The sequence below is a fragment of the Ostrinia nubilalis genome, chromosome 11 (genome assembly GCF_963855985.1).
Source record: "Ostrinia nubilalis chromosome 11, ilOstNubi1.1, whole genome shotgun sequence".
NCBI classification, from domain to species: domain Eukaryota; kingdom Metazoa; phylum Arthropoda; class Insecta; order Lepidoptera; family Crambidae; genus Ostrinia; species Ostrinia nubilalis.
In genome coordinates this window covers 14,409,372-14,424,863 of record NC_087098.1, presented here as the reverse complement: position 1 = coordinate 14,424,863, position 15,492 = coordinate 14,409,372, and the positions used below count along the sequence as shown (strand labels likewise).

General features: G+C 40.9%; 1 protein-coding gene across 1 annotated transcript in view; it reads right to left on the bottom strand.

Moving 5' to 3' along the window:
- Positions 1-204: 204 nt before the first annotated feature.
- LOC135076351 (serum response factor homolog) overlaps positions 205-15,492 on the bottom strand; it is a 28,711-nt gene continuing 13,423 nt past the window's right edge. The window contains exon 2 of the mRNA XM_063970845.1: positions 205-5,108. Coding sequence (XP_063826915.1) covers positions 4,674-5,108 — 435 coding nt within the window. The 3' untranslated portion in view covers positions 205-4,673. The remainder of the gene's footprint in view (positions 5,109-15,492) is intronic.

The following is a 15,492-nucleotide window of genomic DNA, read 5'->3' as shown; positions in this document are numbered from 1 at the left end:
TGTTTATTAAATAAAGTATGAGCATACTTCAATAAATACAAATTAATACTGGTATACTTGTAAGCTCCCTTGGGGTATTAAAAATTATCACCGCTTTAGTGTTGATAAAAACTTTACATTTTCACTACGGTGAAATGAAGGGATGATAAACTATAAGCATATTATAGGTAGGTATATACTTATAGAATTTGTATGATACGAGTATTGATGACATGCTGAGCCTGAGCAGTCTTAACAAAAACAAGCAGATGGCTTAAATTCTTTGTACAGGGAAGATTGCACGTATCCAGTCGTCTATACCATAAATAGTTGTCAACTACCACCACCCATTAACCCAGCATGATGTCCATGCCACAATCCCATTATAGCATCTTTTGTTTCAGAGATGACGGCTATTACGCAGCAGGCTTTCTTTAATTAACTTAAGCCAATTACTGTTTTGGTAATCAGGGCGCGTTCTTGAGGACCGCGAATAAATTTCAATCAGGGCAATCAGGATCGCGGAAGTTTGCGCAGCCGATGGGCACAGGATAACGGAGTCGCACCTCGCATACAAAGCCGTCACGCGGAGTGCATACAAAAGGAGACCTCCGCTGCAAATCATTAGGATTGCGGTAAGTGGGATGTGAGCTGAATCCTCTTTGATACCACCAGCGATAGGAACAAATAACGACGGGATTCAGCAAATTCCCATTCGTAAATACATTCGCACAGTTAAGGATGATTGACCAGTAGTTAGATGCGGGCGAAATTCACTCGCAACAGGAAATAGGGCTGATTTAAGTAAACATCGAGCGAGAATGAATAACAATGTTACTGCACCGCCATAATTCGCCGCAGTTTCGCGATGGGCAACGCCAATGCATCTCCGTACGCCAATTTGTAAGCGTGGACATAAACCGCCAATGTAACGAAGCTCCTAAACAACGAAATAACCGAGCGCATCAAGTCCCGCGAAATATCTCAGCGGTTGACAAGCCGACAACCCAAGAAGCTAACTCGGACTTTACATTCGCCGACGTAACGAGGGGAGCCGCCGGCTCGCCCATTGTATTTATGCCTTAAACACAATTTATTTATTCGGCAAACATTACGGAGACACAAAATCTTGTCCATAAATACATGTGAAAGCACATATCAAGTATCGGAATGCAAACGGCGGGGCTCGTGTCTGAATTATGCAACAGAACTGCGCGGGCGCAGGCCTGCCGTAATAGTGCACGGAGTGCCCGCGGAGAACTCCTAAAATAATACGCGGATAAGCGCATGGCCGCGCTCGAAATAACTTGCCCAATTTCCGAATCAGAAGATTACACTCCGCGCATCGAACGCCGAACCACCCCAACCCTTTTTCTTTCGATTCTAAATTAGCGCACAGATCCATTATCAAAATGATTTTGCGAACCGAATTCACGACGGTCATTGCTCCTGCGAAAATTTCTCCAATTTGAGAGTGCATCCTCAGCTAAGCGCTGGACGGATCTCTTCATTTGTCCAGCGAGTGGACACGGCGAAGGCGGTCTGCGAATATTGCCCTTATGTCGGATTAACGGTGGGTCCATCGATCTTACTTTTGGGTGGTCGGTCGGTACGATGTTAATTACAGGGGAGAACCGATCATTTAATGTGAATTTCGCAAACATTAAATAATTTACAAAAAAATTGAACCGGCGGTGCGTTCACGCGCGGAATAATAAATTAATGATCGCACCAGCCGCAACGCTCTACGGCGGCAACAATTTGAGGATTCCCTTACACGACACCGCGACCAAAGTAAACGTTGGACATAAACACGGCGCATAATTCCCTTACGGGCGACCCGACTCGCGACGTGAGGGCCACAACAAATGAAACAATACCGCAGCTTATAGAACAATAGCTTCAGAACAACGTTCATTAAGAACTGATCTCGGGCATAGCAAAGAACGTCGGCCCGATAATCTTGTAATCCTTAAACCACACGCGGTGACGATTACAACGCACCTATTAGTCAAATTAGCTTTATTGTTGGAGCCCGTCAGCTTGCACAAGACGACCAATCGGCTTAAAGGCAGACAATTATGTGGGCATATTAGCCTGTACAATACGATGAGTCAACAGAAATTGCGTCTTGGGCGTTTATCAAAACAATAGTATTGATAAGTTAATAAACCGAGGTGCGAGACTAACGAGCGATTACCGAGCGCCTCGAGAATAGACGCGCGCGGCTCATGCGAGCGGAATACGTTATGGGTGCGCGTGAGTCACCGTCGCTATTGGAAAGGCGGGCCAAAGCTTGATTGTCGACGTCTAAAAAAGATCAAGAATTTACGACTCGTGTCGACAACTTCTGTAGTGGCGACGATTCTTTTTTAAGCAACGAGATATTCCCCAGAGACCGACAGACGTGCCTTGAAACAGAACTAAAGAATCCGCAGCGGAATCCACAGAAGAAACAGGCGTGCGCTGAAAGCGAAATCTCAAGAGTTCTGCGAGATGTTACGAAACGCGAGCTCGATTAGGGATACGGGTGCGCGAGGGCATTGACCGACTTCCACATTTATACCGCTAAATCATGCACAAGAGCATATGCATCCTACGAGGTGGTGTTACGCCAAACGCCAGGGCAGCATTACAGTTTATATTCACAAAACAGACGCGCCAGACAACCGAGTTGCATGCGACGAATACGTAAAGAATTATATTTATGTAAACGACCAAGCAACAATGACAGGTGAAACCATTCCTAGAAAAAAGACGAAAAGCACCGCTTTTGAAAGTGGAGTTATTTACGAATATTGCTTACATCAAACGACCGATCCCTCAAAGTATGCACAATGAATAGAGAGTACACAAATAAGTGATAGAGATCTAAGCGAGGCGATCACGGGACGCACTTATCGCCCGGAATCGTAATTACCGCGAGAATATTTCAATCGGATCGACTTATCGCTGGTGCGTGAACAATAATGATGGATATCGGCGCCGACGTATTATTTCTGTGCGTCAAACTTGGACGGCGGGATCGCCCCACCTGAAGACGAGAGATTTTTATCGATGCGAATGCGAAACGAGGGAATCGACGCAATCGATTTCAACATATCAACGCTGACAAGAGGCATTCGAGGTCGGGGGCGAAGACGCAGTGGGCGCCGGATGGGTTCGAAATTAAAACGATATGCAAATGAGAAGTGAGAATTAATCGTTCAGTGCAATCGATGCGACGGCAGCGAGAGCAGCTACTGGGTACAAATCGATGAATAAATAGTGTCCGATTAGCGACGCAAGGTGTGTTCAGCGTTTAATGGATGAATCGAATCGAATCTGAGCAGCTCAATGAATCGACACGTCGAACTCGCCGTATTTGGCGCTCGGTGCAGTAGTACGGGCCATTGATTAACCGTCGGCAGTTCAAACTAATTTCTGGACGGTACAGTTCAGATTTGAATGTAAATGTGACGAGTGACGTCGCCGAGGGCATCTATGAATTACCATGTGAAAGCTCCCGCGTTACCCGATTGGTTTTCCTGGCGGCGGCGACGGGCGCGGAGTTTGACAGAGGAATTTATAATAATCGCTCTCCGTGCCTCCGAAAGTAATTTTCAATTAAGATTCTTAATAATCCGGATCACGCGGCAGGACTTAGAGCCCGCGGCGACAGCGCGCTCGCTCCCGTCTAAATTGGAAACTGTCTCGCTGCTTCTACGATAAAAATCTATTCAATACCTTTACATTTCTTGATATTACAATATAATCAACTCGAGATATACGGCTGAACGTTTCATTAAACTGATATTAATTGGATCGTCTAAAAACAGACGTTGCTTAGACGAATGTAATACGATCGACTTCCGACAATTTGTGGATAATGTACATTATTAGACGTTCACTCCTAGCGCAGAGCATTTTTTACAGAAGCTAGTATGAAAGGCCGATTCATTGATCATAATGAATGAGCCGCCGCGCGGCCGCTCCCGCTTCCGAGGCGTCACTACAAACAGTATAACCGGTTACTAGCGTTAATTATAAAACAATTTTACATCTGATTATTTTGCTACCGAATACTTCTCAATCGGTTTCGACATCTGTAAGACTATCATTAATTTCATTGATAGGATTTTTACTTGGATGATTAATTAAAAGATCACGTTTAAATTGATTTTGGGTTCTGGACGTGAGAGCAAATAGATAAGTCGGTTAACATTACTTTTTGTTTTAGGACCGATTTATGATTATGTTATGAATCTGTTTAATATAAAAAGAAAATTTCTTCAACAGAAGCGAAAGGTTTTGACACTCGATCATTCATTTCTCGCGTCCACGGCTCGTTGGCACCCGGCGTCTGAATGGAGCTGTCAATTATAAACGCAATCTGATCCCTGCATAACGTGCTTATCACTTACTGACCTCAAAAGTTTCCAAAAAAACATTTAAAAATAAGGAAACCTCTCAAATTTCCGAATTTCTAACGAAATCCTCAAATCTCAATAAGTTAGTACCAAAAATTACTCTAACATTGTATTTACAAATATATTAACAAAATAGTTTATTGCTTGTATATTATTTCTTCATTATGCTAACGTAACGCCATGAAGGCGGTAAACTAACCTAGAACGTGACTATCTCGATAATCCAGCCGAAATCTCCTAACAGGAGCAATCGATGCCGTAAGATTTATTCTAGTAACATCGGAACTACCGTTGGGGGTGGTGCGACATGTGGGGATGGGATAGATGTGCGTGGGAGTAGGGCTGCCCTAACGAGCTTAGAGGTAGCGGGGAGGGGCATGGGGGGTGCTGATGATACTGCTGCAGCGGCGAGGGGGCGAGCCCCGGGTGGTGTTCTAAGGGGTACTGAGCTGAGCTCGCGTACGCCAGTTGCCTCACCTTCATATCCTCGTCAACTACGTTATAGGTGAGCTCGGTTTCTTCGAAGCCTGTGGCCGCCATTCGCTGCTCGCTGGTGGTGGGCGGGTCGGGCGAGTTCAGACAAGTCTGAATAAGCCGCTTGCCCGCGTCCGAAGTGATCATCGGCTGCAGTTTCCTTGTCGCGAAGGTGTACACATGCCCTGTTTCGGACGCGACTAGTAGCATCACTTGTGTCCCAGTCAGGGTCGACAGTTCGTACGCCTGTGAACAAACATCGTTAAATTAGAAATTTGATTAGATAGTCATCCAAATATATCACGGCGGAGGAATGGCAAACAATAGCCTGGAGATTAACATAAAACATTTCAGTCTAGACTTTATAGCTGTTCGACTTTCTATTTAATAACATTTAGACATGACTAATGTTAGCATAAAATTCCGGTGATACAAACTAGATTTTGAAACAAGAAACGTCGCATTAGGTTTACAGATAGATTCGTAAAGCGTCCTAGATGATGTCGGCATCCCAAAGTCGACCATTCACCTCTCCCACGCCCTTGATTCGTAAGTAAACCTCAACACGTTTCGGGAGCAATATCACTCTCACGGCACTCTTTGTGTATGCACGACGAATTATCACACCCACAGGCGCCTTGCCACCCACACTAACTAACCGCCATCTACCGTCGGGCACACTAACATAGACCCAAACACACACGAATTAGGATCACAGTGACAACCGCTGCTGCAGCGGCAATTTGTCACGGACAATTGACAAAACTCCAGTAGCACTAATGTTTGGCAACGAAATTGATGTTAAACGAAATGTAAACCTTACTGCGTAAGTAATAAAATGTTCGGAAGGGTTTTTTCGGAATATGGATTTGATTTCCATTACATAATGAGTTTGCGGCCAGCAGTATTCGCCCACTTATCGGTTGCGTAGTACGATCTCGTGTGATTCGATGTAAACACAATAGTTTGGTATTTGATGTAGGTGCAGCTTGTTTAGTTTTTGTTGATAGCAAGAGTTAAGATTGTATTTACATGGTTGAATTTTCCCTAAAAAAAGAATTTGTATTCAATGCTGTGTCTATGTCAAATATGATGGCAAATATTTGTTAAGAGTAAACGTTAGAAGGATTTACAAATATGATAAGTTTGAGTTCATACAGGTCACCGCCACTCAAACAGACTGATGTTGAAATAAAGTTTATGAAAGCAAACGAATTCAGCACCCTCGATAGAGATCTCTCTTAAAACAAACAACTATTTTCTCACAACTTGTTAACTATCGTTACATTTGAAATTCAATCACTTACTAACGCTTTCAACTACCTCAAGAATCCACCTGCGATGTATCTTATAAATGCCAAGACAAACAGTAATGAAAACAAAACATTCCTTACTTTTTTCAGACGTTTAACTCAATAACCGAAGAATGAAACGGTGAAGCACCTCAAAAACCCAATAAGGTCACAATCAAACCGCTGGAGCTTAATTGATTTGACACAACCATCGATAACGAGTCTAACCCCCCAAACTTAAGATCCAATTTGGGTTGGATGTCCTGAAATGACGTCGTCATCTCCTTCATGCTTGCACCCTGCCCATTCACCGAGATGATTGATGATAACACTGTAATTAGCAACTCTACTTGCATATGTGACACCGACACCATTTCGCACGGCGGGTCTTTGCAAAATGACCTCTATATCAAGTCCCACAAGATCATCGCTGACAGCAGAATCAACTTGTCTTCAGTCAAAACACTGCCGAAATTGACAATTACAAATGTTGCTTTAATGAGTTTCGTTGTTAAATTTTTGATTAATGAAGTGAAATTTCTTGAAGTTCCCGGGGGTTAATTTGCAAAAGAATGAAGTAACAGTTACTCGAAATTAAGAGAATCATTCGTTATATCGTCACAGTATTGAATCTGCTGCCAAATATAGAAGTGTGGATAACCATTTACGCGTTATGGGCAAAGATATGGTTAACCTCTATCGGAAACTGGCGAGTGGTTAATGAATTGTGATGGGTTAAACTAAAACTCGCGAGGGATAAGTAAAATTAACAAGACAGCCAAAACGGCTCGGCTTTCTTGAAAAATTTAAAAGGTATTGGAATTTTAATTCTGTGTATAACAATTAAGGTCACGACAATCCTAGTGTCAAATACCACAAGCGTCTGACATGGGTCAATCGGACTGACGAAGATTTTAAATCTCACGGGCCACGTGATAGTATGTTTATTTTTACAAATTAGAAAAACTACAAAAGCAACGATTATACAACATTCTCGCATTATGAAATTAGAAAGATCCGGTTCAAATGAGGATGTGGTCCAATACTCTAACGTCAACAACTAAATTGGACAAGAAACTGCGCGTAGGCTTAATTTAATAATCGCGAATTGCCTAGTGACGATTATAATAAAATGAAGCAATAAATATTAATAGCAATCTTGTAATTCAATCTACGATATTTTATAATCTCTACACAAACTTTTTAATTAATTGCTTACGTTTATTGGTCACTTAGAGATATAAAACAACGGCGATATCCGAAGGGGGAAATTAAATCTTTTTTATGGCCCATTCATCACAATATAATTATTTTGTACTTAGTAATTAGTTAATCAATATTAACACTGAGCAAACACTAAAACATGTTAAGACTACATACGGATGCAGAGTTGGTAAACGCGTATGTTATTTAATCGGAGACACGCATAATCGAGTGCGTAGATTAAATAATTAACTCATTAATCTATCGGCAATTTCAAAAAGATTTTGGATTTGAGGCACACTTGCATGAACATACTTATAGAAGACGGAACTTAATGGCTTTTTTTTAATTTATCAAGTTAAAAACTAGAATTCAAAAGAGAAAGGGATATTATGTAAGTAAATGTTGAATGTACAGTTACACCTAAAATTACTTTGTGTCGGGAAAGCAATGGGTTGGTGGATGATTAGCCGAGCAAACAATCGGCTAACCTCCGTTTGACTCCACTTGACCTGAACTACAGGGTTGCTGATGCAAGGAATTTGAAAAAACATTTTTTAAGCCACGGACGGGTTTAAACCTAGTTTGTTATTTTATAAACAACCAAAATCTTACACAATAACTTTCACTGTAATCCCTTTAACCAACCTAAAAACTAATATCACTGACGCAACCTAATCCGTTTAGTAAAAAACAAATAATTATATTTGTATTAGGTAAGATTGACGGATCCGCTCGTCGGTTTATGTAAATCGTTGCGAAAAAACGCCGGATAACTGCTCCACTTAAGTCACAGCATCAAGCGGAGTAAAATCCAAGAAACCGAACGGGTTCTGTGAGTCCAGTGATACACCGAAATCAGAAAGCAATCGAGCAGGTGCCACAGGAATTTCAGAAATCGAAAGCCAATCTTGGCCTGTCAAAATTGATCGTAATAATACCCGCGAATGGGCGATATCTCTGTTACAAAATTAATTAACAACTTAAGCTGGATTTGCGCGATTACATATACTTGTGCAGGTACGGGCGAGGCGAGTTGTCGGGCGGCTAGTGGCGGGAAAATATTATCATAATAATAAATGTGACCACCTAATAGACGCTGTTTTTGTTAGCGAGGAAGTGAGTTTTTGTAATGCGACATTTTTTGCTTAAACTTGGCATACGTTTAAAAAAAAATAGAAAAAAAATCAATAATAGATGGCTATTTACAATCAAGAAAAACTCGATAAGAGTTAAGACAGTAATTAAGAATATTCGATGGCGTTCTGGCAGTAACGAAGTATATGACTACGTCAAATATTATGCCAATGTGTAAACCTTTCTTCACGCTCACACAGACGCGAGACAAACGGGTAAAAATCGACACGAACATAAACAAGAGATTAACATAAAGTTATCGGTTTTACGTTCAACACGCATCATCCTTAATAATCTAGGCTCCGTAAATACGAAACGTCTGTGGACGTTATTTAAAGCGTGTTTTTCAGGATTACCTTTAATATGACAGTCAATAGCAGGTGCATAAATACGCGGCCCGAGGGATTCCAAACGCAAGTTATTCACTGAAATGTACGCTTGCATCTTGTTACGGCTGTGCAGTTATCACATATATATCACATACATATCGTTATATTCTGGGTCAACACTTCTCATAAAGCCATCTAAAGAATTAACAGATTGAGTTTCAAGATACTTAAGATTGCTAATACTGATTATTGCGTTTTTTACAGCTCAATTTCTTCTGTTATGAAAGATGGCAAGATAATGTTTCAAATTGTAAATGAGATGTAGTGTAAATGCTTTTGCGTTAACTCGAGTTCTCAAAGTTTCTATGGTGATGAAATGAGTATTAGATACCTACAAAAATCACCATAATTTGTAGTTTGATCTCAATAATTATTATGTATTTTAGTTGTTTGGATAGAGCGGGATTATCAGTGTTTTCAAAAATATGCCCAAAGCTTTTCCAAGCCACGTAATGCATTTCTGTGCTAGCTCACTTAACCTAAAACCCTAAACAAATCCTTTTCATAAGATAACCAAGATCCCATCTAAGAATTGTTTTGTAATCTACATCAAGGTAACCCTAACAATTTTTCTCGAAGCTCATGGCCCACGGATCGCAAGGCGATGAAAACGGCACTTTTTGCCAAGATCAGATACACACTGCGATAGCAGGACGACTAATAGCTCTATAAACGAGATAATCGTCTAGTTAGCGCTGGGAACTGAGGACCAAGTAAAAATACGTTTCGGAATACTTCAAAATGATAGCAATACTGGATGAGATGATGAACTGGTTAAAGTAATGAGCAGTGGTATGTGATGAATACGACGAATTAACTAGTCAACACAATCGATAAATCATAGCGATAGAATCGGATATCATCAGCAATACACCAAGGTACCTAAGTAAATATAAACTGTATACCTACCCGATAAAAAGTTTCAAAATGATAAACGATGTGAACCTAGATAATTTACAGACGTCAAGGTGCAATTTGTCGGAAGATGAACATGAAAATAACAGTAAAATTGTAACAACAATTACACTTCCATCATCACGTCAAGCAAAAATGAGCTTTAAAGAAAAAAATACAAAGAAATTTGATAAAGAACGGCCGACGATGAAAAATGCCAGTCAAGCCGCTCACACGTGAATAACCACTTACGATTCACAAAAAACACATTTGATCCTCACGAATCGTCGAAACAAAAAATTGTCTCCATAATGCAGGAACAAAAATCGTCGTCAGAAAAAAAAGTGCGTCGATGTAAAATAAGCGGTTCGTAAGTCACAAATTAATGAAAAACATTTGGGACAACGCATTACGAGATGCGACATTTCTCCGGCAAGTGCTACTTGCGACATCGACGTGGAAAAAACTGCTAATTGCGAGTACAATGGCTCACAAAGCAGCCGCTTTTCCCACGCAGCATCTGAGCGCAAGCGTACCGATCATTTCAGGCGTGCTCGTCTTTTATTGCCAAAAATTAATGTCCGGTAAACAGTCCTTAATTACCGACCAGTCTTGTTAAACTCTGCCTCTGAAGACGCCCGTCACACCATCACTCACATTTCGCCGAAACGAAAACCAGAAAATACATAAAATTCGCAATAACTGACAAATAATAACGTAATATAACGAATAACCTGTGATTCTTGTGTCGATTTGGGAGCACAATGAGCGCTTTATGGCATTTTAATTTTATTGGTTAATGCCGTGTTTTCACCGATTTTGTTTTATATTGTGCAATTTGCTTAACAACTTCATAGCTAAAGGCAGGAATTTGCATATCAGTTTCCGTCGCAAAAGTTTCAATGGCAGATGCTTCTGATAATGGTATTAATGCAAAATGTTTATCGGACGTGGGAAGACTATCATTAAGGTATAAATTTCGCTAGTCTGTTGCAGGCAGGACAGACTCCTAGAACTATTAAGGCGCGTACCTACCACACATTAGTATCGAGAAGTTGTTAAGTCTAATTATTATGGCGGCCGTGATAGGAATATTAAGTCGTAATTAATTGGAGCAGGCGTTACGACCGCCGCCGCTAATGAGAGCAAACATTTTATGGCCATTATTATGGATGCTTGTAATACAACAATTATGTTTGTTCATACACTATCAATTTACTGTATACCAGGATTACTTATTCAAGAAGTGTTGCGTGAAAAATGGGTCAATGTGTCATCAGTTCATCACCCTAAAGTGTAAGCTCCAATCATTTAGATTAAATTACAAACTTAAATTTTTTGGAACACTTAATTTAAAAGGATAAATTAAATGAAGAACTTTGGGAGATTGATTAGTTTGGGATGAAACTGATCCCAAAAATGTGTTCAAGAGCACAACCACTTTCACTACACCCTTAGGTGTTACCTATTATCGTGGCACCGGCTAGACAGCGGCAATTCCTATGGTAATGAAGCAATGTGCACCCAGCTGGGTTATAGGACGGGTTGCAGAGACGCCGGTGCAAGGCTAAACGCCAATCATTAACATTTATTAGTCTTCAGGAAACTCCGGTTCGATGAGAAAATGACGCGTGGCCAATTTGATGTTCGCTTATTAGAACCACGTATTGAGAGATTTAATTCCAGATACCCTATCGTAACAGCAATCTTGTGTGCAGAATTTTAATTGAGTGTTAAATTACTCAAGTCGACAACGTTTGTTTTCAAAAACGCCGCCTGATTATTCATGAATTCAAACTACCTTCCCATTATGACGCTCAAATCTTAATAAAATATCATGTCGAATAATGTGGCACGCAAACGTATAACTTGGCTACCATACTGGACTACCTCGATGCCCAAAATCTGTTCGATCCATAAGTATCTAAAGGCCGCTTCTACGAGTCACAGACACGTGGCGTTCGTACAAAAAAAATGGCATGTCTCACAGAAGGGGCTGAGGAAACCCCAAAAACAGGTTATGAGAGGCCAGGTTGCCATATTTGTGTAGCTCTCGACTGGATTAGTCGTAAAAGGTTTAAACGGGCCGAGCTCGTCTTTTGCCTACCGCGTACGGCGCCACGTGGCTGTATTTGTTTACCAGCTCTCGACGATTTTACGTCACCATCCCTGTAAGGAAAGGATTCTTTATACTCCCATTAAGGTCGCAGAGTTGACTGACCTTTTTGAATGAGATTATTTAATTCAGATCATGCATTATTTCGATCATTAATCATCATTGTGCTATTTCGCGTCTTAAATGTCGAGGTGAACGTCTACCCATACTTTTGCAACCTGTTTCTAAACACTTTCTAACAATGAATAAAACCTTTTAAGCTTACGCAGCTGCAAATTTTACTGCACGTGCAGAGTTACTGAATCCTCGGGCTTTTGTTTATTCTGGGCCAACAACATTCAGGCCCTTAAAGGATTAACAGTGTCTTAAGCCGCCGCATTAATTGTGTCAGCGGTAATGATCGAAAAGTGAAAGTATGAACACGCTTCATTATCCCACTACCAAATCGGAAGCCACGCGTTTAATCACGATTAAAACTACGCAAAAACAATCACCAAGTTAATTTTGCCGCTGGACATCAACAAATTATAACGAGTGTCGATGAAAAAACTTCGTGCCTGCAATAATAAGTACGAGGATCATTTGGCTTGTTTGTTTTGAGTGCTCGTCCGAGCCGAAAAGTTGATTACTACAGAAAAAATAATGATTCAGTACGAACCAGTCGGTGGAGGTTTCCTTGTATAGCGGGACCTTATGTAAATGACGCCAAGCGGGGATGATATAAATCCGAATATTGAACTGACGACCTGCGCATATGAAGAATATGTTATTAAAGATAACAATGACACAATAAACTTTCCAGTCGATTTCGTAAACGGTAGACTATGTAAATAGCCAGCGAGTGGAATTCAAATTCAAGGGAAAACATCATATTTGTATGATGTTCAGCGATTGTTTTGATTGCTTACATTTCTGATGTCGGGTAACGAAGCGTTAAGTGAACTAAGTTATTGTTTGATCTCCAAGATCGATATGGTCAATTATGCGGCCAAATTATGAGCTCGAAGCATTTGAATGTGGGCGGTAAGAAATGTTTAGTTGAATTCCTCATTTACTTTATATCTCCCGCGGTTCCTAGTTCAGCAAAACAATTAATTGGCCGGTATCAGTTAAGTTGGCTTTATGATAGCGAATAAGTGAATGTTGCCTGTCGTGTTCATTAAGCAAAAATCTGTATCGAGGTACATTGAAATTGTCATTCAGCACATAGCCTGAGATTGCACACAAGCCGGCGTCAAGTGGCCGTCGGGCGACAACCGCGATTAGTTTAAACGCCGCTTAAACACTAATTACCGATCACTAGGACCTAGTTATCGTAAACAAGTCACAACTCCAATTGCCAACCACAAATTAAATCTGCCACTTTGATACATACCCGTTAATCACAACAAAAAGGCATCACTGAGCGTGTGTAATGTATAATAAAACATGTGTAGTGGTCAACGCAGTTTTAATTATCTTATTTCTAGCCGTAATGAACACGGCTGCTAGTGCTGCTACTGCTAGTACGGTAGCTTACATAATAACTAAATATGAATTTCGCAAACTGAATATTGAATAGAGTATTAAAATTATATGGCGAGTCAAATTGGGATAGATTTAAAAAGACAATGGACCTAACAATACCCGATAGACCTTACAATAGAATGTGCTTGAATTAATCGAGTCAAGTTCCGAGATACGTGTTCGATAGGTATTAAATGGAGCCTGAGGCGATAATGTAAATGTGGATGGCGCTGTTATCAATAGTAATGGCGACGATAATTACACGTTTATAGTCTCGCTGCTAGTTTCATTCATAAACAAGCAAGATTGCTTTATGAATGGCGGCCGAGTCGTGTCCTTAATATATTGTGTCGCCTGACTTCCATAAGTTTCCTGCTCGCCTATTACCATTTATCGAATGTTGTCCGCACGCTATAATTTCGCAGACACTAACTTGACCTTGATTTATGAAGTTCATTCAGAAATAAACCGAGCAAACGGTCATTTGCATCCGAAGTTGTCAATTGCCTCAGCTTATTCCACACATTAAGCCCACCGAACGGTTATTATAATTGAATTCATTAGCAACACTAACGATAATAATAGGGCTACGAAAAACTGCATAAAATCACCCGAAGCTTCGATTGACAGCTAAAAAATTGGCGGTCGAAAACACTATACATTTTTATTAGCGAGGGCTAAAATATTAATATTCAATTCATTACTGGAACACGCGAAAAAAGGACTATAACTCAGCACGCTATTACCCGGGCTTATGAACGTAAACCTGTCGGACTGTTAATAATTCTTTTCTTAATGGCCTCTCATGGCTGAATAAATTTTAGCGCTAAATAAACAAGCTTTATCGGTGATCTGGACAATGCAACGGATCCAGGGTACAGGGCCGACTGAAGCGCCGCCGCCGATACCATCACGCCGATACGGATCAAGGAAGACCAGTTGTCAATACACTTCACCTGGAGCTGGAGCTTGATGGCTGTCACAGCCGCAGAACGAGTTCCCGACGATTGTGATATTTGCAAGACGTTTTTATTTTACGACGGTATCAACAATCTAGGTTCGCCTAGTTAATCATCCCTTGCAAATACGTTACTAAAAACAGGAAACGGCTAAATTCCACTTATTTTACAAGGCAATTACTTCAATTAGCAATTGACCACTTGGGTAACTCAATAATTTGTTAGCAATCGAAGACTATAACAAACAATCGACAATTTAGATCAGTGAAAATCTCGTGTTAAATGCTAATTCCAGTTCCCTCAGTATGCAAATTAACAGCGGTGCCACTAAATAGCATTAAGACCACGCAAATATTCCGCTAACCTTATTTACTGGACAATTCAGACGTCCAAGCAAACACAGGTGGTCCCAATAAAGGTTCGGTGGAAGCCGATGCTTCAGAGGAGATGCCGCCCTCCCTAAAAGGATAATAATACGTCGTTTTCAAGCTCCGCGGACCCCTAGAACTCCGGGAGAAATGTAAATTGTCCGGGCACCTGACAAATAGCTTAATTAACGACTAACACGCGAGACCAAAGTTATTGCGCTTATCCATGTCGTTCATTCTAGAGGAACCAACCGAACAATTATGAGACGCTCTATAGCAATTTTAATGTGTTAATAGCTTGTTCTAGAATCTGTCTCGACTTTAATTATGTTTAATGGTGAACACAGATCGTCGCCATAATTCCTCCATGCGACTATTCCGAGCAGTACTGGGGCTCGTGAGTTTTAATTCCGCAATTCAATGGGGACTTTAATGCGCACGAATACAATGAACAAAAGAGTCTGAAGGAAACTTATGATGCGGTCTTAAATAGCCCATATGCAGTAATTTAACGAAGGCTTTAAATCTCAAGGTTGAAATGGGAGTTACGCTAAGAGATTTAGGTTTTTTTGCAATGTTATTGCATCGGTAGGCGTGACGTGGGCGCGCACGTGACGACTGCGTGCTGCGTGCCACCGCACGACCGCCCGCGTGGGCGGCTGCCGCAACACTGACACGGATGGGTGCGCTGCGAGCATCCAACCTGACGATATTGTCTATGGAACTTTGACAGCTTGTCACAGTGTGAAGGTTTACACTGCACTCA